The following is a 24,635-nucleotide window of genomic DNA, read 5'->3' as shown; positions in this document are numbered from 1 at the left end:
ACAGCACAGCCCCCCGCTTCCCACGGAGCATCAGCACAGGGCCCTGCAGCGGCTCAGGATGGAAGAGACCTCAGAGATCATCGCTCAGTGCCCACAAGGAGCAGAGACCCTCCCCCCAGCCCAGGCTGCTCAGGAGCCAGCCGAGGAGCTGTGAATGACCACCCCTGCAGCCGGCATGGATCCCTGGATGGGGCTGGGGAGGAAGGGAGCTCAGAGCTCAGCCAGCTCCAGCCCCCTGCCCTGCCCAGGGACCCCTCCCCCCAGCCCAGGCTGCTCAAGGCCTCATCCAGCCTGGTCCTCAGCACCTCCAGCCAGGGGGCAGCCACCCTGGGCAGCCTGTGCCAGGCTCTCCCCAGCCTCCCTGCCAACCATTCCTTCCTCCTCTCCACTCTCCCTCTGCCCTCTCCCAGCTCCAAGCCATTCTCCCTGCTCCTGCCACTCCCAGCCCTTGCCCACAGTCCCTCCCCAGCTCTCCTGGAGCCCTTCAGCTCCTGGGAGGTTGCTCTGAGCTCTGCCTGCAGCCTTCTCTCCTGCAGGCTGCACAGCCCCAACCCTCCCAGCCTGGCCCCACAGGGGAGGCTCTGCAGTTTGGCTTCCTCTGGCTGTGCTTCAGGTGAGGGCAGAAGATGTTTGGCTGCTCCAAGCAGCAGAACCCAGCAGGGCATTAACTCACCCCTGGAGCCTGTGCTCCTCTCCCCCTGCTGGAGGCCAAGCAGCTCTCTCTGCTTCGTTGCACAGGGCTTGGAGGTGAGGGTTTGGCCTCAGCCCTCAGTGTGGCCTCCTGGGGGGGGGGGGGGGGGCTCAGTTTCCCAGGTGAATTGTCTTTAATTGCCTGGAACCTCCCCTCGGGCACCCCCTCCCCTCGGACACCCCTCCCTTGATCACTGCACAGCTGACAGCACAGAGCAGTGCCCAAGGAGGAGCCAGGAGCAGCAACCCAAGCAGTGCTCCCTGCCCCCAGCAATACCTTGGGCTCCATCCTCACCTGGCTGAAGTGCTGCAGCTCCTGCTGGGGCTCAGGAGCTCCAGGGCAGCTCTCTAGGGGCTTGGAGGAAGGGAAAGGACTCTTGGGGAGGGCAAAGAGCTGAAGGGGCTTACAGGAAAGCAAGGGGGGGGCTGCCAGCTGTGGGGAAGGGGAGGAGGAGTTACCCCCAGCAGGCGGCCAGGGCAGAGCTGGAGGAGCTCAGCGAGGAGCAGAGAAAGGGCTTGAGAAGAGCCAGGTCCTGCAGCTGGCTGAGGGCAATGCCCAGCACAGAGCCAGGCTGGGGCAGGAGTGGCTGAGAGCAGCCTGCAGGAGAAGGCCTTGGGGGTGCCAGGGGGTGGCAAAGTGCCCAGGAGCCAGCACTGGGCCCTGGCAGCCCAGAGCCAGCTGAGTGCTGAGCTGCAGCCAGAGCAGGGAGAGCAGCAGCACAGGGAGGGGATTCTGCCCCTCTGCTCTGCTCTGCTCAGCCCCCACCTGCAGCACTGCCTCCAGCTCTGGGGCCCCCAGCACAAGGAGGACCTGGAGCTGCTGCAGAGGCTCCAGAGGAGGCCCCAGAGATGCTGAGAGGCTGCAGAGCCTCCCCTGTGGGGCCAGGCTGGGAGGGTTGGGGCTGTGCAGCCTGCAGGAGAGAAGGCTGCAGGCAGAGCTCAGAGCAACCTTGCAGGAGCTGAAGGGCTCCAGGAGAGCTGGGGAGGGACTGTGGGCAAGGGCTGGGAGTGGCAGGAGCAGGGAGAATGGCTTGGAGCTGGGAGAGGGCAGAGGGAGAGTGGAGAGGAGGAAGGAATGGTTGGCAGGGAGGCTGGGGAGAGCCTGGCACAGGCTGCCCAGGGAGGCTGTGGCTGCCCCCTGGCTGGAGGTGCTGAGGACCAGGCTGGATGAGGCCTTGAGCAGCCTGGGCTGGGGGGAGGGGTCCCTGGGCAGGGCAGGGGGCTGGCACTGGCTGAGCTCTGAGCTCCCTTCCAACCCAACCCAGTCTGTGCTTGTCCAGGGCCATCCCAGCTGTGTCAGCCAGAGCAGCTCAAGGCTCTGCCCCTGTTGGCCCTGCTGTGGTGAGCACCAGTGGGCAAAGCAGCAGCAGCCACTCAGTGCCAGCAGGGCTGGGTCCCTCTCTGGGCTCTGTGAGGGCCAGTTTCAGCCTGCTGCACCCTGCACTGCTTCCTCTTCTCACTCCCCAGCAGTGAGGCTGACACAGGAACCCCCAAGCTGCACCACGGATTGCAAGAGGCCTTCACTTCCCCTCCTCATCCTGTGCCCACAGGGGGCCTGGCAGAGAGCCTCCTACCCTGCCAGGCCTCCCCTGGGCAGCTCTGGCTACAGGCAGCACTGCTCAGGGCTCCTCCTCTTCAGCAGCACCTGGAGGGGCTGAGAGCTGGGCAGGGAGGAAGCTGCTGAGGCTGAAGCAGGAGGAGAGCAGAGCCCTGCAGCTGGGCAGGAAGAGCAAACTGCAGCAGCAGAGGCTGGGAGGGGATCTGCTGGAGAGCAGCCCCCAGGAGAAGGAGCTGGCAGTGCTGCTGGGCAGCAAGGGCTGCAGGGCACAGCAATGAGCCCTGGGGGCCAGGAAGGCCAAGGGGGTCCTGGGGGGCACTCAGCAGAGTGTGGCCAGCAGGGCCAGGGAGCTTCTCCTCCCCCTCTGCTCTGCTCTGCCCTGGGGAGGCCACAGCTGGAAGACTGCCTCCAGCCCTGGGCTCCCCAGCTCCAGAGGGACAGGGATCTGCTGCAGAGAGGCCAAGGGAGGGCTCCAAGGCTGCTGAAGGGACTGCAGCACTGCCTGGGCAGGAGAGGCTGAGAGCCCTGGGGGGGTGCAGTGTGCAGAGGAGAAGGCTGAGAGGGATCTGAGCAATGTCTCTCCAGAGCTGAGGGCTGGGGGGCAGGAAGGGAGGCACAGGGCCAGGCTCTGCTCACTGTGCCCTGGGGGAGCACAAGAGGCAAGGGCTGGAAACTGCAGCCCAGGAGCTTCCAGCTCAGCAGGAGGAAGAACTTCTTGGCTGGGAGGCTGCCAGAGGCCTGGAGCAGGCTGCCCAGAGAGGTTGTGGAGTCTCCTGCTCTGGAGCCTTCCCAGCCCTGGCTGGATGTGTTCCTGTGCCCCTGGGCTGGGCTCTGTGCTCCTGCTCTGGCAGGGGCTGGCACTGGGAGCTCTCCAGAGGTCCCTTCCAGCCCCTCACCCCCTGGGAGCTGGGATCTTCTCCTCCCCCTGGGCTCTGCCCTGGGGAGCAGCCAGAAGAGCTGGGCAGGATGCAAACCACTGCCTGCAAACCTCCTGGGGGAGCTTCCCACAAGCCACAGAGAGCTGTTGGTGGGAAGAGACCTCTCAGGTGGTGGAGCCCAACTCTTCCCCCAGCCCTGCCCAGGTCACCACTGGCCCTCAGCTCCAGCCCTCCACAGCCTTTAAACCCCTCCAGGGCTGGAGGCTCCACAACAGCCCTGGGCCAGGCCCTGGCGGCCCTCAAGGGGAAGAAATTGTTCCTCAAGGCCAACCTGACCCTCCCCTGGGGGCACCTGAGGCCATTCCCTCTGGTCCTAGCCCTTGGTCCTTGGGGAAGAGCCCAGCCCCAGCTCACTCCAACCTCCCCTCAGGGAGCTGCAGAGGGCAATCAGAGCTCCTGAGGCTGGAGCAGACCGCTGAGAGCACCAAGGCCAACCTGGGACCCAACAGCGCCACAGGGACCAGCCCTGGCCCCTGAGTACCCCCAGGGAGCAGAGCTCTGAGAGCACCAAGGCCAACCTGGGACCCAACAGCGCCACAGGGACCAGCCCTGGGCACTGAGTGCCCCAGGGAGCAGAGCTCTGAGAGCACCAAGTCCAACTTGGGACCCAACAGCACCACAGGGACCAGCCCTGGGCACTGAGGGCCCCCAGGGAGCAGAGCTCTGAGAGCACCAAGTCCAACCTGGGACCCAACAGCACCACAGGGACCAGCCCTGGGCACTCAGTGCCACCTGGAGCAGAGCTTTGAGAGCACCAAGGACAACCTGGAACATAACAGCACCACAGGAGCCAACCCTGGCCCCTGAGTGCCCCAGGGAGCAGAGCTCTGAGAGCACCAAGCCCAACTTGGGACCTAGCAGCACCACAGGGACCTGCCCTGGGCACTCAGTGCCCCCAGGGAGCAGAGCTCTGAGACCACCAAGTTCAACCTGGGTCCCAAGAGCACCCCAGGGAGCCAACCCTGGCCCCTGAGTGCCCCCAGGGGGCAGAGCTCTGAGAGCACCAAGTCCAACCTGGGACCTAGCAGCACCACAGGAGCCAACCCTGGCCCCTGAGTGCCCCCAGGGAGCAGAGCCCTGAGAGCACCAAGTCCAACCTGGGTCCCAACAGCACCACAGGGACCAGCCCTGGGCACTGAGTGCCCCCAGGGGGCAGAGCTCTGAGAGCACCAAGTCCAACCTGGCACCCAACAGTGTCACAGGGACCAGAGCTGGGCTCTGAGGGCCACCAAGTCCAACCTGAGACCTAGCAGCACCACAGGGACCAGCCCTGGGCCTCTGAGTGCCCCAGGGACCAGAGCTCTGAGACCGCCAAGGCCAACCTGGGACCCAACAGCACCCCAGGGAGCCAGCCCTGGGACTCTGAGTGCCCCAGGGACCAGAGCTCTGAGAGCACCAAGCCCAACTTGGGACCTAGCAGCACCACAGGGACCTGCCCTGGGCACTCAGTGCCCCCAGGGAGCAGAGCTCTGAGACCACCAAGTTCAACCTGGGTCCCAAGAGCACCCCAGGGAGCCAACCCTGGCCCCTGAGTGCCCCCAGGGGGCAGAGCTCTGAGAGCACCAAGTCCAACCTGGGACCTAGCAGCACCACAGGAGCCAACCCTGGCCCCTGAGTGCCCCCAGGGAGCAGAGCCCTGAGAGCACCAAGTCCAACCTGGGTCCCAACAGCACCACAGGGACCAGCCCTGGGCACTGAGTGCCCCCAGGGGGCAGAGCTCTGAGAGCACCAAGTCCAACCTGGCACCCAACAGTGTCACAGGGACCAGAGCTGGGCTCTGAGGGCCACCAAGTCCAACCTGAGACCTAGCAGCACCACAGGGACCAGCCCTGGGCCTCTGAGTGCCCCAGGGACCAGAGCTCTGAGACCGCCAAGGCCAACCTGGGACCCAACAGCACCCCAGGGAGCCAGCCCTGGGACTCTGAGTGCCCCAGGGACCAGACCTGGCCCCTCAGTGCCCCCAGGGAGCAGACCTCTGAGAGCACCATGTGCAACCTAGGTCCCAACAGCACCACAAGGACCAGCCCTGGGCACTGAGTGCCCCCAGAGAGCAGAGCTCTGAGACCACCAAGGCCAACCTGGGAACCAACAGCACCACAGGGAGCAGAGCTCTGAGACCACCAAGTCCAACCTGGGACCCAACAGCACCACAGGGAGCAGAGCTCTGAGACCACCAAGTCCAACCTGGGACCCAACAGCACCACAGGGACCAGAGCTGGGCTCTGAGTGCCACAGGGAGCAGAGCTCTGAGCCCACCAAGTCCAACCTAGGTCCCAACAGCACCACAGGGACCAGCCCTGGGCACTGAGTGCCACAGGGAGCACAGATCTGAGCCCACCAAGTCCAACCTGGGACCTAGCAGCACCACAGGGACCAGCCCTGGGCACTGAGTGTCCCCAGGGGGCAGAGCTCTGAGAGCACCAAGGCCAACCTGGGACCCAACAGTGCCACAGGGAGCAGAGCTCTGAGAGCACCAAGGCCAACCTGGGACCCAACAGCACCACAGGGACCAGCCCTGGGCACTGAGTGTCCCCAGGGAGCAGAGCTCTGAGAGCATCAAGGCCAACCTGGGACCCAACAGCAGCCCCAGAGAGCCAGCCCTGGGCACTGAGTGCCCCCAGGGAGCTGCTGGACAGCAGATCAGGGAGGCCAGGCCCAGGTCCCAGGGGCAGGGATCCACAGCAGCCACATCCCAAGGGAGTGGCCAGGGCAAAGGGTGGCAGCAGCAAGGAAGGAGCTTCTGCTGAGCAGGGCTTCAGCAGAGAACAAAGCCCCAGAGAGCAGCAGAGGCCAGGGGGAGCCCAAACAGACCAATCCTCTGCACTTGGAGAGATGCAGCAGAAGATCAAACACAGCAATCACTGAGGCAGCAGATGGAAGCTCTTCAGGGAATGCCAGACCCTGCCTGCAGAGCAGCCCTGGGGCAAAGGCCTTGGGGGTGCTGGGGGAGGAGAAGCTCAGCAGCAGCCAGCAGGGAGCACTTGCAGCCCAGAGAGCCAAGCAGAGCCTGGGCTGCAGCAGCAGAAGTGTGGCCAGCAGGGCCAGGGAGGGGATTCTGCCTCTCTGCTCCACTCTGCTGAGCCCACAGCTGCAGCTCTGTGCCCAGCTCTGCAGCCTCTGTGCCAGGAAGGCTCTGGAGGGGCTGGAAGGTGTCCAGAGCAGGGCCAGGAGGCTGAGCAGAGGGCTGGAGCTGCTCTGCTCTGAGCACAGCCTGAGAGAGTTGGGGTTGTGCAGGCTGCAGAGGAGAAGGCTCCAGGGAGACCTTCTGGTGGCCTTCCAGGGGCTGCAGGGGGCTGCAGGAAAGCTGGGGAGGGACTTTGGAGGGGGTGAGGGAGGGACAGGGGTCTGGGACACCACCTCTGAGTGGGACAGGGAGCCAGCAATGGGCACTGGCAGCCCAGAAGGCCAAGGGCAGCTGCCCTTGGCCTTCTGGGCTGCCAGTGCCCATTGCCAAAGGTGGAGGGAGAGGATCCTGCCCCTCTGCTCTGGGGTGTGAGGGAGGGACAGAACTGGGGGGGATGGAGCCAAAGGAGCAGTGGGGAGCTGGAGATTGGCTGTGAGGAAGAAGTTGTTGGGCAGGAGGGTGGTGAGAGCCTGGCCCAGAGGAAAGCAGAGCTGAAAGTGAGGAGCCAGGAGCAGGAGAGGCAGCAAAACAAAAGCAAAGCAATTCCCTGGGGGGACAAAAGGGTAGAGGAAAATGAAAGAGCTGAGTGGTGCTGGAGGGGGGGGAGGGGAGGGGAAACCACAAACCGTCTTCGGGGGGGGGAAGGAGAGAAATTCTGACACAGAATAGGGGGGAGGGAGGGAAAGAAACCCCCAAAGCCAGCAGCAGCCTGAGAACAGTGCAGGGGCTCCAAGGCTGAAGGCACTGAGGAGAAAGGGAGGAGGAAAAAGTAGCTCCTGGGGCTGTGCTTCCCCAGGGAGCAAAGTTCCACTGGGTGAGAAATGATGATAGGACCCAGGCCAGGCACCAAAGAGACCTCTCTGGGCCCAGGCCAGGCACCAAAGAGACTCAGCAGAAGGTTTTGCAAGAGCAGAACAGAAAATGAAAGCCAAGGGACTGAGCAGAGGCACAGAGGGGGTTGGGCAGGAAGGGACACTGCCCCCAGCCCAGCAAGGCCTGGGGGTGCTGGGGGGCAGCAGCTGGAGGTGAAGCCCAGCTGGGTCCTGCCTTTGGCTCACAACCACCCCAGGGAAGGCTCCAGGCTGGGGGCAGAGAGGCTGCAAAGTGCCCAGCAGAGAAAGCCCTGGGGGTGCTGGGTGGCAGCAGCTGGATCTGAGCCCAGGGGGTGCCCAGGGGGGCAGGAAGGCCTCCAGCAGCCTGGCCTGGAGCAGCACTGGGGTGGGCAGCAGGAGCAGGGCAGGGCTGGTGCCCCTGGAGTGGGCACTGGGGAGGCCTCAGCTTGAGCCCTGGGCTCAGCTCTGGGCTCCTGACTGCCAGCAGGAGCCTGAGGAGCTGCAGCAGGGCCAGGGAAGGGCAAGCAAGGTGGGGAAGGGTGTGGAGAAGAGGGCTGGGGAGGAGCAGCTGAGGGCCCTGGGGGGGTTTGGTGTGGAGCAGAGGAGGCTGAGGGAGACCTCCTTGCTCTCTGCAGCTCCCTGAGAGGAGGCTGCAGGGAGGTTGGGGCTGGGCTCTGCTGCCCAGGCTCAGGGGATGGAAGGAGAGGAACTGGGCTGGAGTTGTGCCAGGGGAGGCTGAGGTTGGAGAGGAGGAACAATTCCTTTGGTGGCAGAGTGGTCAGGGCCTGGCAGAGGCTGCCCAGGGAGGTGGTGGAGTCCCCATGGCTGGAGGGGCTGCAGAGCCCTGTGGCCATGGCACTGGGGGCCAGGGGGGGTTGGGTTGGTGCTGGCCTGGAGCACCCTGGAGAGCTTCTCCAAGCCAAAGCCTTCTGTGGTGCCATGGCCTTGGTGTCCCCTGTGGCCCTGCTGTGGGTGTGGGTAGGCAGGGATGGGAAGGGAGCTGGCTGCTCTTGGGCTGGGGTACAGAGGGCTGCAGCCCAGCAGGAGGATTTGCTTCTGGAGGCCTGCCTGGGTTCCTGGGGAGCTGAGCTGATTGCTGTGCTCTTTGCTCTCAGCAGCAGGCTGTGATGAAGAGCTGCCACTGACTGTCCGGGGGGGGAAATCAGCCTTGTTCCTGAGCTGCTTGGGATGATCTTGGAGGGCTTGGGACTCTTGGGGCTCTGTGATGCTCTGCCTCTGGGACTCTCTGATTCCCCATGGCTGGAGGGGTTGCAGAGCCCTGTGGCTATGGCACTGGTGGCCATGATTGGGGTTGGGTTGGTGCTGGACTCAAGCCTGAGAGAGCTTCTCCAACCCAAAGCCTGCTGTAAGTCTGAGCAGAGCAGAGCAGAGCCAGCAGCACTGCCTTAGAGGAAGCCCAAAGTGCACAACTCCGATGGGTGAGCTACAAACAGGGCAGAGGAGAGCTCCAGAGGGCTGCAGGGGGAGAGCTGCACGCCCCAGGAGCGGTCAGGCTTCCTGCTCTGCATGCACCGAGCCAGGGGAGCGCAGCAGGGCCCTGGTGCGACCAAAGCGCTGCTGCCCAGCCGATGGTCCCAGCAGGGGAGAGGCAGGAGCGGGGCGGAGAGCTGCTCTCGACAGCTCCCTCCACCGCCTCAGCCTGGCTCCGGGAGCCGGAAAACGTGCTCGGCAGAGAGATTCGCACCCCGAGGGCGTCTCCCGTCGAGAGCCGAACCCCCAAGGGCTGGGCACCAAACCCTTCCGAGCGATCCTGGGCTGCCGGGAGGTCCCAGGGCGCCGCCACGTCCTCCGGCCCCTGCCCCCCGACGCCCGGCTCGCACCGCCCCGCCGGAGCCCAGCCCTCGTTTTGCAAGTCATACAGGTACCAGGCGGAGCCCCCAGCAGCGGGGCCGCCCCCTCCGGCAGCCCTAACCGCTCCCCGGCCCGGCGAGCCCCGCAGCCGGGGCGTCCCAGCCCGGGGCACCCTCGGGTCCCCCGAGCTCGGCAGCTTCCTCCTGCGAGCTGCTGACTTCCACGCCCCGCTCCGGGCCTGGCCGCCCGGCCCCGGGCGCGCTCCCAGCAGCCCGGCGGGCACAGGGCGAGCGGGGCCGGTCCCTGCCCCGCCGCCCGCTTCCGCCGCCTCCCCTCCGCCCGCCGCGGCGCGATGCCCCGGCGCCCCAAGGCACGCCCCGCGGGACGAACGGCGACGGCGGCAGCGCGGACCGCTGCCTCAGCCCTCCCCGGGCGGCGCCGGCCCCGCTCCCGGCCCCCACTCCACCCCGGCCGGGACCCTGTCCCGGCGGCGGCGGCAGCACGCGTGTCCCCCGGAGACGCGCAGAGAAGGGCCGGGATCAGCATCGCGCACTCCCCTCCTCAACCCAAGGCCGCGGCTCGACGCACCGGGTCCTCCTCCCCCTCCACCACCGGAGCCCAAGCCGCCGCCGCCGCCGCTGCCCCTTCCCCTCGGCACCAGCCCGCCGCCCGTCCCGCAGCACCGGCCCAGCCCGCCCCACCGCCGCCGCCGCCCCAGTGGCAGTACGTGCCCTGCACCGCCTCGCCTCGCCTCACCTCACCTCTGCCGTAGCGGGAACCCGCAGGGTCGCCGCGGGGGCTCCCCCGCCCGGCCGCCAGACCCGGCCCAGCGGCTCCGCTCCTTTGTGCCGCGGCGGCGCTCGGCGGAAAGATGGAGGCGCCCCACGGCCCCGCCCCGCCGCGCCTGGCCGCGCCCCCCGCCGTCTCCCGGGCGACCCCGGCCCCGCCCCCGGGCCCCGCCCCGGCTCCCGCGCTTCGCCCAATGGAGGCGCGGGGTCGCCCCGACGTCACCCGTCAGTCAAGGCTCCCGCCTTCTGTAAGAGCGGCGAGGATTGGCTACGTCAGGGGAGGGGTCGGTTGAGGAAGAGCTCTCTCGGTTGGCTTCTGAGGGCGGAAGAGGCGGGGCGAGCGGCAGCAGCCAGCGAACCGGAACGGGCCCGAGAGAGGGGATCAATGGCGGCGCGCTGCTCCGGGCTCTGCCTCTCGCTGTAGCGGGCCGGCGGCCGCGGTACGTGCTGGCGGCTGCCCCAGCCCCGGGCCGCCCGCAGCTTGCCGCAGGGACCGGGGACACTGTGAAGGCGGCGGGGGAAGTCGTTGCGGCTGGCCTGCGGGGGCCTTCGGGAGCAGTGCGGGAAAGGGCCGGGCCGGGCCCTGCGAGCGCGGCGGGCCGGCTCGGGCCGCGGCTGGAGGCTACTGCCGGAGCGAGCAGGTGAAGGGAAGGTCAAGAGGAGAGGCCACGGTGAGGGCTCGGCGGCGTGGCGTGGAGCTAGCTAGGCCCCGGCCCCGCGAGGCCAGGCCTGCGCCCGGGGGAGCTCGGCCGTCCCCAGCCTTCTCGGGCAGCGGTAGAACCGGCGCTGGACCTCGGGAGCTGGCGGTGGGGAGCGGCTCTTCAGCGCCTGCTCGGGGCTGGCTTCAGGCGCTGGGCGGCGGGCCGGCCGGGAGGCGCTGCGGAGCCGCCGCAGCCCTGCCCGAGCTGGGAGCAGCGCTGGGCTGGGAGCTCCGTTGGGCAGCGCAGGGCTGGGGGCGTTGGGAGCCGCCCCCGGGAGGCCGTCTGTGCGCCGGGTCCGCTCCAGCCTGGCGGGTAGCAAGAGCTGGGAACTCGATTTGATGCTGGGAGCGTCCTCTCGGGGGGGAGCTCGCAGCTGGGACGCAAACTTCGGCGTGTGGCCGGCTGGGAGGTGCTCAGCAGGGGGAAGCAGAAGGTAGTCGGCAAACAGGCACTCGGCAGAGGGAGGCAGGGAGGGCAGTGGCTGTGTTTGGTCTGAAAGGCTCTGCGTGTGTGGTTTAGATGGGAGGAGGGCAACCGACGCAGCAAGCTTAGCAAAGCTGCTGAGGGCAGGAGCCCTGTCAGGTGGTGCTGCTGTGTTAGGTGTTGGGGGGCTGTGTGCCCCACCTTGGTGCTGCAGGATGTGGCTCTGGCCCCCTGCTGAAGGGCTGCTTGGTCAGGCCCCCAGCTGCCAGGGTTTGTGCTGTGTGGCAGGGCACAGCTCAGAGCCGTGGGGTCACAGAATCACTGAGCCCAGCCACCCCCTGATGCCACCGAGCAGCACCTCTCTGCCTCTTGGGAACGCCCTCCAGGGCTGGGGGGGAGTCAAACCCCCACTACCTGAGCAGCCTCCAACAGTGTCTGAGGCCCCTTGCCCCCAGCTGGGCTCTTAACTCCCAGCTGAGGCTCAAACCACCACGAAGTCCAACCTCCCCCCCAACACCTCCTGACTCCTGACCCATGGTTTCATGGCTTGGATCCATGGCCTTCAGCAAGGGCCAGGGCCTGGCACTCTGGGCACCTCTTGTGCTGTCCCCCCCCCAGCTCAGCCCAGGGCTCTGGGGGTTTCAGATGCAAGCCACAGGCTGAGAGCACAGCCCAGAGCCCAGCTCTGAGCACAGGAGACACAGAGCAGCAGGCTGGCAGAGGACACCAAGGGCTGTGGAGGGTTGGTCTGCAGCAGGGCAGGGAGGCTCTGCAGAGGGCCTGGGACAGCTTGGAGCCATGGGGCAGTGTGCAAGGGATGAGCTCCACCAGGGCCAAGGGCCAGGGCCTGCCCCTGGGGCACAACCACCCCAAGCAGTGCTGCAGGCCTGGGGCAGTGTGGCTGGCAAGCTGCTGGCAGGATGGGACCTGGGGGCTCTCATGGCCAAGCAGCTGAACAGGAGCCAGCAGTGTGCCCAGGGGGCCCAGAGAGCCAAAGGCCTCCTGGCTGGGCTCAGCAATGCTGTGTCCAGAGGAGCAGGGAGGGGATTGTCCCCTGGGGCTCAGCTCTGGGCACCTCAGTGCCAGAGAGCTGTGGAGGTGCTGGAGCCAGGGCAGAGCAGGGCAAGGAAGCTGGGAAGGGCCTGGGGAAGAAATCTGCTGGAGAGAGCCTGAAGGAGCTGGGGCTGGGCAGGGAGAGACAGAGGAGGCTGAGGGGAGACCTCACTGCTGTCTGCAGCTCCCTGGGAGGAGGCTGTGGAGAGGCTGCTGCTGGGCTCTGCTCAGAGGGAATTGGTGCCAGGGCAGAGGGAATGGCCTCAAGCTGCAGCAGGGCAGGGTCAGAGTGGGCAGGAGAAAGAGTTGTTCCCAGCAGGAGTGGTCAGGGACTGGAAAGTGCTGCCCAGGGAGGTGGTGGAGTCCCCAGCCCTGGCTGTGTTTCAGGGTGGCTTGGCTGTGGTGCTTGGGGCTGTGGTTTGGGGCTCAGCCTTGCAGGGTAGGGCTCTGGGTTGGCCTTGGGTGCTCCTGAGGCTCTGTCCCAGCCTGAGTGCTTCTGTATCTTAACCCCCCTGGTGTCTGAGTGGCCTGGCTGAGCAGGGCGTTGCCCTTGCAGGCTGTAGTCCCCAGGTGCTGCTGTGTCCCTCTCTGTCAGGGTGGGTTTGGGACCTTTCTGTCCACATCCTGTTGGAGCTTTCCCTTCCCTCTCCATGGGGGCAGGCTGAGCTGCCTCAGGAGAAGCAGCAGCAGCTCTGTCTTGCCTGCACAGCACCTGGGGAGGGAGCCTGCCCTGGGTTGAGAAGGGACATTCCTCAGTGCCAGGGAAAGTGATGGAGCAGATTATCCTGGGGGCAATCACTGCACACCTGAAGGATGGCCAAGGGCTCAGGCCCAGCCAGCATGGGGTTAGGAAGGGCAGGTCCTGCCTGAGCAACCTGAGCTCCTTCCATGCCCAGGGCACTGCCTGGGGGCTGTGGGGCAGGCTGTGGATGTGGTCTGCCTGGACTGCAGCAAGGCCTTTGCCACCATCCCCCCCAGCAAGCTCCTGGCCAGGCTGGGCAGATGGGCAGAGGCCAAGGGCAGGAGATTGAACACATCCAAGTGCCAGGGGCTGCACATTGGTCACAGCAACCCCAGGCAATGCTACAGGCTGGGGGCAGAGTGGCTGAGGGCAGCCAGGCAGAGAGGGAGCTGGGGAGTAGTGGTGGAGAGCAGCTGAACAGGAGGCAGCAGTGTGCCCAGGGGGCCAAGAAGGCCAAGGGCATCCTGGCCTGCAGCAGGAGCAGTGTGGCCAGCAGGAGCAGGGAGCTCATCCTGCCCTGTGCTCAGCACTGCTCAGGCCACCCCTTGAGTCCTGTGTCCAGCTCTGGGCTCCTGAGGTTAGGAAAGAGGTTGAGCTGCTGGAAGGTGTCCAGAGAAGGGCAAGAAAGCTGGGGAGGGGTCTGGGGCACAGCCCTGTGAGGAGAGGCTGAGGGAGCTGGGGTTGCTTAGCCTGGAGAAGAGGAGGCTCAGGGGAGACCTTCTTGCTCTCTGCAACTCCCTGCAGGGAGGTTGGAGCCAGGTGGGGGTTGGGCTCTTCTCCCAGGCAGCCAGCACCAGAACAAGAGGCCACAATCTCAAGCTGTGCCAGGGGAGGTTTAGGCTGGAGGTGAGGAGAAAGTTCTTCCCAGAGAGAGTTGTTGGCCCTTGGGCTGTGCTGCCCAGAGAGGTGGTGGAGTCCCCATCCCTGGAGGTGTTCCAGAGGGGACTGGATGTGGCACTTGGTGCCATGAGGTCATGAGGTCTGTGGTGTCAGGCTGACTCGATGATCTTTGAGGTCTCTTCCACCCTTGGTGATTCTGTGGTTCCCATGTGCTCTCCTCTCCAGGTTGCCAGGGTGGAGCCACCCTCAGAGGTGGCCTTCAATAGGTGTCCAGAGAGCCAGGCACAGAGCCTTGAGCCAGCAGTGGGCTCTGGGGGCCCAAAAGGCCAATGCTATGCTGGGGGGGGGGGATGAGAAGGGCTGAGGTCACTAGGTGGAGAGAGGTTCTCCCCAACCCCCCTCCCCCTCTGCTCTGCCCTGCTGAGGCCACAGCTGGAATCTTGTGTCCAGTTCTGGGCCCTCAGGTCAGGAAGGAGCTCAGGGAGCTGCTGGAGAGAGTCCAGCAGAGAGCCACAGAGCTGCTGCAGGCAGGGGAAGATCTTCCTCATGAGGAGAGCCTGAGGGAGCTGAGGGCTGTGGAGCTTGGAGAGGAGCAGCCTGAGCTGCTCCAAGCCATTCTCCCTGCTCCTGCCACTCCCAGCCCTTGCCCAGAGTCCCTCCCCAGCTCTCCTGGAGCCCTTCAGCTCCTGCAAGGTTGCTCTGAGCTCTGCCTGCAGCCTTCTCTCCTGCAGGCTGCACAGCCCCACCCCTCCCAGCCTGGCCCCACAGGGGAGGCTCTGCAGCCTCTCAGCATCTCTGGGGCCTCCTCTGGAGCCTCTGCAGCAGCTCCAGGCCCTCCTTGTGCTGGGGGCCCCAGAGCTGGAGGCAGTGCTGCAGGTGGGGGCTGAGCAGAGCAGAGCAGAGGGGCAGAATCCCCTCCCTGTGCTGCTGCTCTCCCTGCTCTGGCTGCAGCTCAGCACTCAGCTGGCTCTGGGCTGCCAGGGCCCAGTGCTAGCTCCTGGGCACTCTGGCACCCCCTGGCACCCCCAGGGCTGGAGGCAGTGCTGGGGGCTGTGCAGGGCAGGATCCCCTCCCTGCGCCGCTGCTCTCCCCGCGCTCCGGCTCAGCGCTGCTGCTGCCTGCAGACCCCTCCTGGGCTGCCAGCTGCACTCCTGATGCCCTTTCCCCCTGTGTGCCCTCCCTGGCAGGGCAGGCTGGGGCAGCATGGAGCGGGGGGATGGCAGCGCCGAGCTGGTGATCAACAAGAGGTTCGTGTCGGAGGCGGAGCTGGAGGAGCGGCGCCGGCGGCGGCAGGAGGAGTGGGAGAAGGTTCGCAAGCCTGAGGACCCTGAAGGTAGGGGAGGAGGGGGGGAAGGGAGCAGAGTTTCGGGGGGGGAGGGGGGTGGGAAAAGCAGAGGGGGTGTTGGGGCAGCTGCAAGGGGGTGGGGGGCAGCTGGGGGTGGGTGCTGAGCCTGCCCTGTGCCCGGCAGAGTGCCCGGAGGAGGCCTACGACCCCCGCTCCCTCTACGAGAGGCTGCAGGAGCAGAGGGAGAGGAAGCAGCAGGAGTTCGAGGAGCAGTTCAAATTCAGTGAGCACCACAGAGGGGGCAGGGGGCCCTCTTGAGAAGCTGGCCCCCCTCCTACCCACCCCCAACCACCTCCACCCCCTCCCCAACCACCTCCACCCCACCCCGGAGCGAGCTGCAGCAGCTGGGGGCTGGGGCTGGGGGGCTGTGGGCAGGGGCTGGGGGGCTGTGGGGAGGGCCTGGGGGGCTGGGGGGAAAGCCTGGGGAGCTGTGGGCAGGGGCTGGGGGGCTGTGGGGAGAGCCTGGGGGGCTGTGGGGAGAGCCTGGGGGGCTGTGGGCCGGGGCTGTGGGGCTGTGGGGAGAGCCTGGGGGGCTGTGGGCTGGGGCTGAGGGGCTGTGGGCAGGGCCTGGGGGGCTCTGGGCTGGGGCTGGGGGGCTCTGGGCAGGTCTGGGGCCAGCACCCTGCAGACCCCTGGCAGAGGCCATCAGCTGCTGGCAGGCTGAGTGGCTGTGCCCTGGCACAGTGCTGCCCAGGCTGCCCCTGCTGTTGTCCCAGGCAGCCTCAGTGCCCCCCAGGGCTCAGCACTCTGTTGTCAGCTCCCCAGCTGCAGGGGGCTGTGGCTGCCCAGGAGGAGCTGCTGCAGCCCCCAGCCCTGGAGCTGCCCTGGGGCTGGCTGGGAGCTGCTGGCCTGGCTGCCCTGGCAGGGCTGGCTGCCAGCCATGCTGCTGGGCTGCTGCCCCCCTGGCTGTGGCTGCTGCCCCCCTGGCTGTGGCTGCTGCCCCCCTGGCTGTGGCTGCTGCCCCCCTGGCTGTGGCTGCTGCCCCCCTGGCTGTGGCTGCTGCCCCCCTGGCTGTGGCTGCTCAGGCTGCCTTCCCCTCCCCCCTGCAGAGAACATGGTGAGGGGCCTGGACGAGGAGGAGACTCACTTCCTGGACGAGGTGTCCCGGCAGCAGGAGCTGCTGGAGAGGCAGCGCCGGGAGGAGGAGCTGCAGGAGCTCAACGAGTACAGGATATCCTTTGCTGGCTGCCTGCAGGGGGAGCAGACAGCCTGAGCCCCACTCTGGGCCTGCCCCTCACAGCCTTCTGCCTCCCAGCAGGGCACAGCCTCCCTGGGCAGCCTCTGCCAGGCTCTCCCCAGCCTCCCTGCCAACCATTCCTTCCTCCTCTCCACTCTCCCTCTGCCCTCTCCCAGCTCCAAGCCATTCTCCCTGCTCCTGCCACTCCCAGCCCTTGCCCACAGTCCCTCCCCAGCTCTCCTGGAGCCCTTCAGCTCCTGCAAGGTTGCTCTGAGCTCTGCCTGCAGCCTTCTCTCCTGCAGGCTGCACAGCCCCAACCCTCCCAGCCTGGCCCCACAGGGGAGGCTCTGCAGCCTCTCAGCATCTCTGTGGCCTCCTCTGGAGCCTCTGCAGCAGCTCCAGGTCCTCCTTGTGCTGGGGGCCCCAGAGCTGGAGGCAGTGCTGCTCCCAGCCCTTGGCCATGGTCATTCCCCAGCTCTCCTGGAGCCCTTCAGCTCCTGGAGGGCTGCTCTGGGGTCTGCCTTCTCTAGAAGGTAGCCCAGGAGGCTTTTAGTCCCTGCTCAGGTGGGGCTTGGGATGATTTGAGGGTTTCTGAGCTGGAGGTTGAGCTCCTGAGGTTTCCTGAGTCTCAGCAGAGCCTGAGGTGTGTTTTGTGCTGCTTGTGAGCCTCTGGGTAGCAAAGCCAAAGCACTTGAGGGCTCTCCAGAGCCAGTCAGAGTGTTTGTGGGCTGGAGGAAGTGGCCCAAGGCAGTCAGGGGAGGAAGCTCAGTGCCAGCCAGCTCTGCTTTGCCCCAGCCTGGGTGATGCTGCTCAGCTCAGGCTGCCTGCCCCCTGGGGAGCAGCTCCCCTGCCTCCCACCCTGCTGTGCCTGGGAAGGGACCTTCAGGCCACCCAGTCCAACCCCCCCTGCCCCCAGCAGGGCCAGCCCCAGGCAGCCCAGGCTGCTCCCAGCCCCAGCCAACCTCCCCTGGGCTGCTTGCAGCCCTGGGGCAGCTCCCTGGGCAGCCTGGGCCAGGCTCTCCCCACCCTCAGGCTCCAACACTTCTCCCTTCTCCCCACTCCCCATCTCCCTCTTGCAGTCCAACCCATCCCCCCCTGGCCTGGCACAAGTGGCCCTGCCCCAGCCTCTGGCCCCAGCTTCCTTAGAGCCTCTCTGAGCCCTGCAAGGCCACCAGCAGGTGTGCCTGGAGCATTCTCCAGGCTGCCCAAGCCCAACTCTCCCAGTCTGGCCTCACAGCAGAGCCCTTCCAGCCCTTGGATCAGCTTCATGGCCTCCTCCAGCCCCAGCCAGGTCCATGTCCTCCTGCTGGGGGCCCTGGAGCTGAATGCAGCTTAATCAAATCCCAGACTGGTTAGGCTTGGAAGGGACCTCTCAAGGCCATCCAGGCCAACCCCACTGCAGTGAGCAGGGACACAGAACCCCAGAGCTGGCAGGGACCCCAGGGCTCAGGCAGTTCCAACCCCCCTGCCATGGGCAGGGACACCTCACCCCACAGCAGGTTGCTCACAGCCACCTCCAGCCTGGCTGCAAACACCTCCAGGCATCAGCAGGAGGCTTCCACCACCTCCCTGGGCAGCCTGGGCCAGGCTCTCCCCACCCTCAGGCTCCAACACTTCTCCCTTCTCCCCCCTCTCCATCTCCCTCTTGCAGCTCAAACCATCCCCCCCTGGCCTGGCACAAGTGGCCCTGCCCCAGCCTCTGTCCCCAGCCTCCTTAGAGCCTCTTTCAGCCCTGCAAGGCCACCAGCAGCTCTCCCTGGAGCTTTCTTCTTCCTCTCCAGGCTGCCCAAAGCCAACTCTCCCAGCCTGGCCTCCCAGGGAGGCCTTCCAGCCCTTGGATCACCTTTGTGTCCTCCTCTGGCCCTGCCCCAGCAGGTTCCTGCTCCCTGGGGGGGAGCTCCAGCTTGGTGCCAGGCTCCTGGAAGCCTCTTCCCTCCTGCCTGCAGGTGACTGTGCTTGGGATGAGCTCTGCCCCACATTGCCCTTAGCTGAGAAGGGGCAGAGGATGGGCTGGGTTGGAAGGGACCTCCAGAGCTCAGCAACAGCAACAGGCCCTGCCCCAGCCCCCGTGCCCAGCTTCCTCACAGCCTCTGCCAGCACTGCAAGGGCCACCAGAGGGTCTCCCTTTGGGCCCTGCAGGCTGACCAACCCAAACCTCTCCCTCCATGCCCAGGGCACTGCCTGGGGGCCGTGGGGCAGGCTGGGGATGGAGTCTGCCTGGACTGCCAGTCCATGGGACTGGATGGGATCCACCCTAGGGTGCTGAGAGAGCTGGCAGCTGAGCTCCAAGCTGCTCTCCATCACTGACCACCAGCCCTGGCTCACTGGAGAGGTCCAGAGGCCTGGCAGCTGCCGAGGTGATGCCCACCCACAAGCAGGGCTGGGAGGAGGAAGCTGCAAGCTCCAGGCCTGGCAGCCTGAGCTCAGTGCCAGGCAAGGTGATGCAGCAGAGCATCCTGGGGGCACCACCTGCACTCCTGCCCCAAGGGCTCAGGCCCAGCCAGCATGGGGTTAGGAAGGGCAGGTCCTGCCTGACCAACCTGAGCTCCTTCCATGCCCAGGGCACTGCCTGGTGGCTGTGGGGCAGGCTGTGGATGTGGTCTGCCTGGACCTCAGCAAGGCCTTTGCCACCATCCCCCCCAGCAAGCTCCTGGCCAAGCTGTCAGCCCCTGGCTGGGACAGCAGCTCTCTGAGCTGGGTGAGGAAGTGGCTGGAGGCTGAGCCCAGAGAGTGGTGGTGAATGGTGCCACAGCCAGCTGGCAGCCAGGCACCAGTGGTGTGCCCCAGGGAGCAGTGCTGGGCCCCAGCCTGATCAATATCCTCATTGATGATCTGGAGGAGGGGATGGAGTCCATCAGCAGTGAGTTTGCAGCTGACAGCAAGCTGGGGGCAGGAGTTGATCTGTGAGAGGGGAGGAGAGCTCTGCAGAGGGACCTTGCCAGGCTGGGCAGATGGGCAGAGGCCAAGGGCAGGAGATTGAACACATCCAAGTGCCAGGGGCTGCACTTTGGCCACAGCAACCCCAGGCAGAGCTACAGGCTGGGGGCAGAGTGGCTGAGAGCAGCCAGGCAGAGAGGGAGCTGGGGGTGCTGATTGACAGCTGCCTGAACATGAGCCAGCAGTGTGCCCAGGGGGCCAAGAAGGCCAAGGGCATCCTGGCCTGCAGCAGGAGCAGTGTGGCCAGCAGGAGCAGGGAGCTCATCCTGCCCTGTGCTCAGCACTGCTCAGGCCACCCCTTGAGTCCTGTGTCCAGCTCTGGGCTCCTGAGGTTAGGAAAGAGGTTGAGCTGCTGGAAGGTGTCCAGAGAAGGGCAAGAAAGCTGGGGAGGGGTCTGGGGCACAGCCCTGTGAGGAGAGGCTGAGGGAGCTGGGGTTGCTTAGCCTGGAGAAGAGGAGGCTCAGGGGAGACCTTCTTGCTCTCTCCAGCTCCCTGCAGGGAGGTTGGAGCCAGGTGGGGGTTGGGCTCTTCTCCCAGGCAGCCAGCACCAGAACAAGAGGACACAGTCTCAAGCTGTGCCAGGGGAGGTTTAGGCTGGAGGTGAGGAGAAAGTTCTTCCCAGCAAGAGGAATTGGCCCTTGGGATGTGCTGCCCAGGGGGGGTGGTGGAGTCCCCAGCCCTGGAGGTGCTCAGCAAGAGCCTGGATGAGGCTCTCAGGACCAGGGTTGGGTGGTGCTGGGTGCCAGGTTGGGCTGGCTGAGCTCTGAGCTCTCTCCCAGCCTGGTTAATGCTAGCCTGGTGTAGTCTAGCCTAACTCCCCCAGCCTGAGAGGTCAGGGTTGTGTTGGGGGGAGGCAAACAAAGCCACCCTGCCTGCTCTGGGTGGTGATTCCTCCAGGCCTGGGCTGGGGCTGGGGCTGCAGCAGCCTCCTGCCTGGCTGCAGCTGATGCTGGGCTGCTCCTGGGCTATATTTAGTGGTTGCTGGCAGCTCAGGGCTGGGCTGTGGCAGCAGCTGACAGCTCCTGTTAGGTCACAGCCATCTGGGGTGAGCCATAGCAGCCCAGAGGGACTCCCAGGGAGGCTTGAGTTAGCTTCACCACACACTGCTGCTGCCTGGCTTGCCCCAGCAGGGCTGCTGAGGACACACTGAGGCTGCAGGGCTTTGAGCCAGAATGGGCTGGGGGGGAAGGGAGCTCAGAGCTCAGCTAGCTCCAGCCCCCTGCCCTGCTCTGCTCAGGCACCCCTCCCCTCAGCCCAGGCTGCTCAAGGCCTCATCCAGCCTGGTCCTCAGCACCTCCAGCCAGGGGGCAGCCACAGCTTCCCTGGGCAGCCTGTGCCAGGCTCTCCCCAGCCTCCCTGCCAACCATTCCTTCCTCCTCTCCACTCTCCCTCTGCCCTCTCCCAGCTCCAAGCCATTCTCCCTGCTCCTGCCACTCCCAGCCCTTGCCCACAGTCCCTCCCCAGCTCTCCTGGAGCCCTTCAGCTCCTGCAAGCTTGCTCTGAGCTCTGCCTGCAGCCTTCTCTCCTGCAGGCTGCACAGCCCCAACCCTCCCAGCCTGGCCCCACAGGGGAGGCTCTGCAGCCCGCTTGGTTCTGAGTGGAATGAAGCAGCCAAGGTGGGGGTGGGAGCCGCAGATTGCAGGAGGGCAGCAGCCTGGGCTGGGAGCCCCTCGGGCAGGAGGAGCTTTGGGCTTGCTCCTGACAGCCACAGGGTGGCGCTGCGGAGCCAGCTGCGGAACAGGAAGGCTTTGGGCTGAGGGGCACCGAGCCCGGGCAGGAGGCAGCCTGGGTTGCTGCTCTGCGCTGTGGAGAGAGTCTCACAGAGTCACCAAGGATGGAAGAGTCCAAGCTGGCACCACAGACCTCATGACCAGACCATGGCACCAAGTGCCACATCCAATCCCCTCTGGAACACCTCCAGGGATGGGGACTCCACCACCTCCCTGGGCAGCACATCCCAAGGGCCAACAACTCTCTCTGGGAAGAACTTTCTCCTCACCTCCAGCCCGAACCTCCCCTGGCACAGCTTGAGACTGTGTCCTCCTGTTCTGGTGCTGGCTGCCTGGGAGAAGAGCCCAACCCCCACCTGGCTACAACCTCCCTTCAGGGAGTTGCAGAGAGCAAGAAGGTCTCCCCTGAGCCTCCTCTTCTCCAGGCTAAGCAACCCCAGCTCCCTCAGCCTCTCCTCACAGGGCTGTGCCCCAGACCCCTCCCCAGCTTTGTTGCCCTTCTCTGGACACCTTCCAGCAGCTCAACCTCTTTCCTAAGCTGAGGAGCCCAGAGCTGGACACAGGACTCAAGGGGTGGCCTGAGCAGTGCTGAGCACAGGGCAGGATGAGCTCCCTGCTCCTGCTGGCCACACTGCTCCTGCTGCAGGCCAGGATGGCCTTGGCCTTCTTGGCCCCCTGGGCACACTGCTGCCTCCTGTTCAGGCAGCTGTCAATCAGCACCCCCAGGTCCCTCTCTGCCTGGCTGCTCTCAGCCACTCTGCCCCCAGCCTGTAGCTCTGCCTGGGGTTGCTGTGGCCAAAGTGCAGCCCCTGGCACTTGGATGTGTTCAATCTCCTGCCCTTGGCCTCTGCCCATCTGCCCAGCCTGGCAAGGTCCCTCTGCAGAGCCTCTCTACCCTCTCACAGCTCAACTCCTGCCCCCAGCTTGCTGTCAGCTGCAAACTCACTGCTGCTGGACTCCATCCCCTCCTCCAGATCATCAATGAGGATATTGATCAGGCTGGGGCCCAGCACTGCTCCCTGGGGCACACCACTGGTGCCTGGCTGCCAGCTGGCTGTGGCACCATTCACCACCACTCTCTGGGCTCAGCCTCCAGCCACTTCCTCACCCAGCTCAGAGTGCTGCTGTCCCAGCCAGGGGCTGACAGCTTGGCCAGGAGCTTGCTGGGGGGGATGGTGGCAAAGGCCTTGCTGCAGCCCAGGCAGACCACATCCACAGCCTGCCCCACAGCCCCCAGGCAGTGCCCTGGGCATGGAAGGAGCTCAGGTTGCTCAGGCAGGCCCTGCCCTTCCTAACTCCATGCTGGCTGGGCCTGAGCCCTTGGCCATCCTTCAGGTGTGCAGTGACAGCCCCTGGAGTGGGCACTGGGGAGGCCTCAGCTTGAGCCCTGGGCTCAGCTCTGGGCTCCTGACTGCCAGCAGGAGCCTGAGGAGCTGCAGCAGGGCCAGGGAAGGGCAAGCAAGGTGGGGAAGGGTCTGGAGAAGAGGGCTGGGGAGCAGCATCTGAGGGGGCTGGGAGTGTTCAGCCTGGAGCAGAGGAGGCTGAGGGAGACCTTCTTGCTCTCTGCAGCTCCCTGAGAGGAGGCTGCAGGGAGGTTGGGGCTGGGCTCTGCTGCCCAGGCTCAGGGGATGGAAGGAGAGGAACTGGCCTGGAGTTGTGCCAGGGAGGTGGTGGAGCATCTCTATGGCCTCCTCTGGAGCCTCTGCAGCAGCTCCAGGTCCTCCTTGTGCTGGGGGCTCCAGAGCTGGAGGCAGTGCTGCAGGTGGGGGCTGAGCAGAGCAGAGCAGAGCAGAGGGGCAGAATCCCCTCCCTGTGCTGCTGCTCTCCCTGCTCTGGCTGCAGCTCAGCACTCAGCTGCCTCTGGGCTGCCAGGGCCCAGTGCTGGCTCCTGGGCACTTTGCCACCCCCCTGGCACCCCCAAGGCCTTCTCCTGCAGGCTGCTCTCAGCCCCTCCTGCCCCAGCCTGGCTCTGTGCTTGGCATTGCCCTCAGCCAGCTGCAGGACCTTGCCCTTGCCCTTGTTGGCCTTGAGGAGCTTGGCTTGGGCCCACCCCTGCTGGGCTCTCAGCAGAGCAGGGCAGCAGGGGCCAATCCCTTCCCTCCTTGCAGGTGGAGCTGCTCCTGCTGCCTCCGCCAGAAGGCTCTGGAGCCCAGGGTGAATCTGCCCTGCCCTGAGCCCAGCTCTGAAGCTGGTGGTGCTGGGAGGGACCCTTGGGTCAGTGCTGTCAGCCAGAGGCTTCCCTCAGTGCCCTCCAGCCCTTTCCCTGCTGCTCCTTAACCCTTCACTCACAGCACTCTCACCAAGGTGGGAGTCAGCATGGACCCCAAGAAGGAAGCTGAGAAGAAGCTGCCTGTGAAGGCAGTGGAAAGCAAGAACAAATTCTCTCAGGCAAAGCTGCTGGCAGGAGCTGTGAAGCACAGAAGGTTGGTTTCACACCTCCCCAAAGGCAGGGGGAGAGGGGAAAGGGAGGCAGGGGAGGAGAGCCTGCAGGGAGGGAGCTGCCAGCATTGGGCCTGCAGCAGGGAGGGAAGGAGGGGGGAGGGCAGGAGGAAAAATCCAACCCAGTGTCTAGAGGCTGGGCAGGGACTGCCTGCAGAGCAGCCCTGGAGGAAAAGCCTGGGGGGTGCTGGGGGAGGAGAAGCTCGCAGCAGCCAGCAGGGAGCACTTGCAGCCCAGAGAGCCAAGCAGAGCCTGGGCTGCAGCAGCAGAAGTGTGGCCAGCAGGGCCAGGGGAGGGGATTCTGCCTCTCTGCTCCACTCTGCTGAGCCCACAGCTGCAGCTCTGTGCCCAGCTCTGCAGCCTCTGTGCCAGGAAGGCTCTGGAGGGGCTGGAAGGTGTCCAGAGCAGGGCCAGGAGGCTGAGCAGAGGGCTGGAGCTGCTCTGCTCTGAGCACAGCCTGAGAGAGTTGGGGTTGTGCAGGCTGCAGAGGAGAAGGCTCCAGGGAGACCTTCTGGTGGCCTTCCAGGAGCTGCAGGGGGCTGCAGGAAAGCTGGGGAGGGACAGGGGTCTGGGACATCACCTCTGAGGGGGGCAGGAATCAGGCCTGGGACAGGGAGTCAGCAATGGGCACAGGCAGCCCAGAAGGCCAAGGGCAGCTGAGCTGCCCTTGGCCTTCTGGGCTGCCAGTGCCCATTGCCAGAGGTGGAGGGAGAGGATCCTGCCCCTCTGCTCTGGGGTGTGAGGAGGGACAGGACTGGGGGGGATGGAGCAAAAGGAGCAGTGGGGAGCTGGAGATTGGCTGTGAGGAAGAAGTTGTTGGGCAGGAGGGTGGCGAGAGCCTGGCCCAGGCTGCCCAGGGAGGTGGTGGAAGGGAGGCAGCCCCAGAGATGCTGAGAGGCTGCAGAGCCTCCCCTGTGGGGCCAGGCTGGGAGGGTTGGGGCTGTGCAGCCTGCAGGAGAGAAGGCTGCAGGCAGAGCTCAGAGCAACCTTGCAGGAGCTGAAGGGCTCCTGAAGGAGCTGCTGCTCCTCAGCTGGCCTGGGCTGGCAGGGAGCCTCCAAGGGCCTCCTGGCCAAGGCCTGCAGGCAGCAGGGACAGCTCCAGCTGCAGCAGGCTGCCCAGGGCCACAGCCTGTGTGGTCTCCAGTGGCTGCAGGGCTGGAGCCTCAGCCTCAGCAGCCTGTGCAGACCTTTCCCCAGGGGGATCTCCCCCCCTCCCAGCTGCTAGCCTGGGGCCCTGAGGGCTGCCTGCATCCCTGTAGTCATTCCTGAGGTGCTGCCAGCCTTGGGGACAGCTGTGCAGGAGGCCTCCCAGGGCCTGCCTGTGCCTCCCAGGCCTGCAGGTGATGCTTGACTCTCTCTGGGCTGCTGGCTGCACCCCAGGGGCCAGCAGGCTGAGGTGCTGGGGGGCAGGGAGGGGCTGCTGCTGGCACTGAGGGAGGCTGGGGGCTGCTCCCAGGGCTGGAGGAGTTGCTCCCCTGAGGAACAAGGCCCTTCCTGATTTGTTT

The 24,635-nt window shown here is 65.9% G+C and overlaps 2 protein-coding genes across 2 annotated transcripts in view; one reads left to right on the top strand and one right to left on the bottom strand.

Annotated features, from left to right (window-relative positions):
• RSPRY1 (ring finger and SPRY domain containing 1) overlaps window positions 1–9,827 on the bottom strand; it is a 36,770-nt gene extending 26,943 nt beyond the window's left edge. The window contains 1 exon segment of the mRNA XM_068170126.1: window positions 9,717–9,827. The gene's annotated coding sequence lies outside the window, so the exon portion shown is untranslated.
• A 261-nt stretch (window positions 9,828–10,088) lies between these two features.
• On the top strand, window positions 10,089–24,481 carry PSME3IP1 (proteasome activator subunit 3 interacting protein 1). The gene is made up of 6 exons (XM_068170133.1): window positions 10,089–10,183; window positions 14,690–14,835; window positions 14,972–15,070; window positions 15,897–16,019; window positions 22,982–23,114; window positions 24,463–24,481. The coding sequence occupies exons 2-6, from the start codon at window positions 14,706–14,708 to the stop codon at window positions 24,479–24,481; spliced, it is 504 nt and encodes a 167-aa protein (XP_068026234.1). The 5' UTR covers window positions 10,089–10,183; window positions 14,690–14,705.
• The last annotated feature ends 154 nt before the right edge of the window (window positions 24,482–24,635 follow it).

The sequence above is a fragment of the Melanerpes formicivorus genome, unplaced genomic scaffold, assembly GCF_026170545.1.
Source record: "Melanerpes formicivorus ecotype bairdi unplaced genomic scaffold, bMelFor1.0.p_v2 SCAF_287, whole genome shotgun sequence".
NCBI classification, from domain to species: Eukaryota; Metazoa; Chordata; class Aves; order Piciformes; family Picidae; genus Melanerpes; species Melanerpes formicivorus.
This window is presented reverse-complemented; position numbering and strand designations above follow the sequence as displayed.

Coding starts and splice junctions, on each gene's coding strand:
- PSME3IP1 (XM_068170133.1), top strand. CDS start 14,706: ATGGAGCGGGGGGATGGCAGCGCCGAGCTGGTGATCAACAAGAGGTTC. Junction 14,836..14,971: donor CAAGCCTGAGGACCCTGAAG/GTAGGGGAGGAG, acceptor TGTGCCCGGCAG/AGTGCCCGGAGGAGGCCTAC. Junction 15,071..15,896: donor CGAGGAGCAGTTCAAATTCA/GTGAGCACCACA, acceptor TCCCCCCTGCAG/AGAACATGGTGAGGGGCCTG.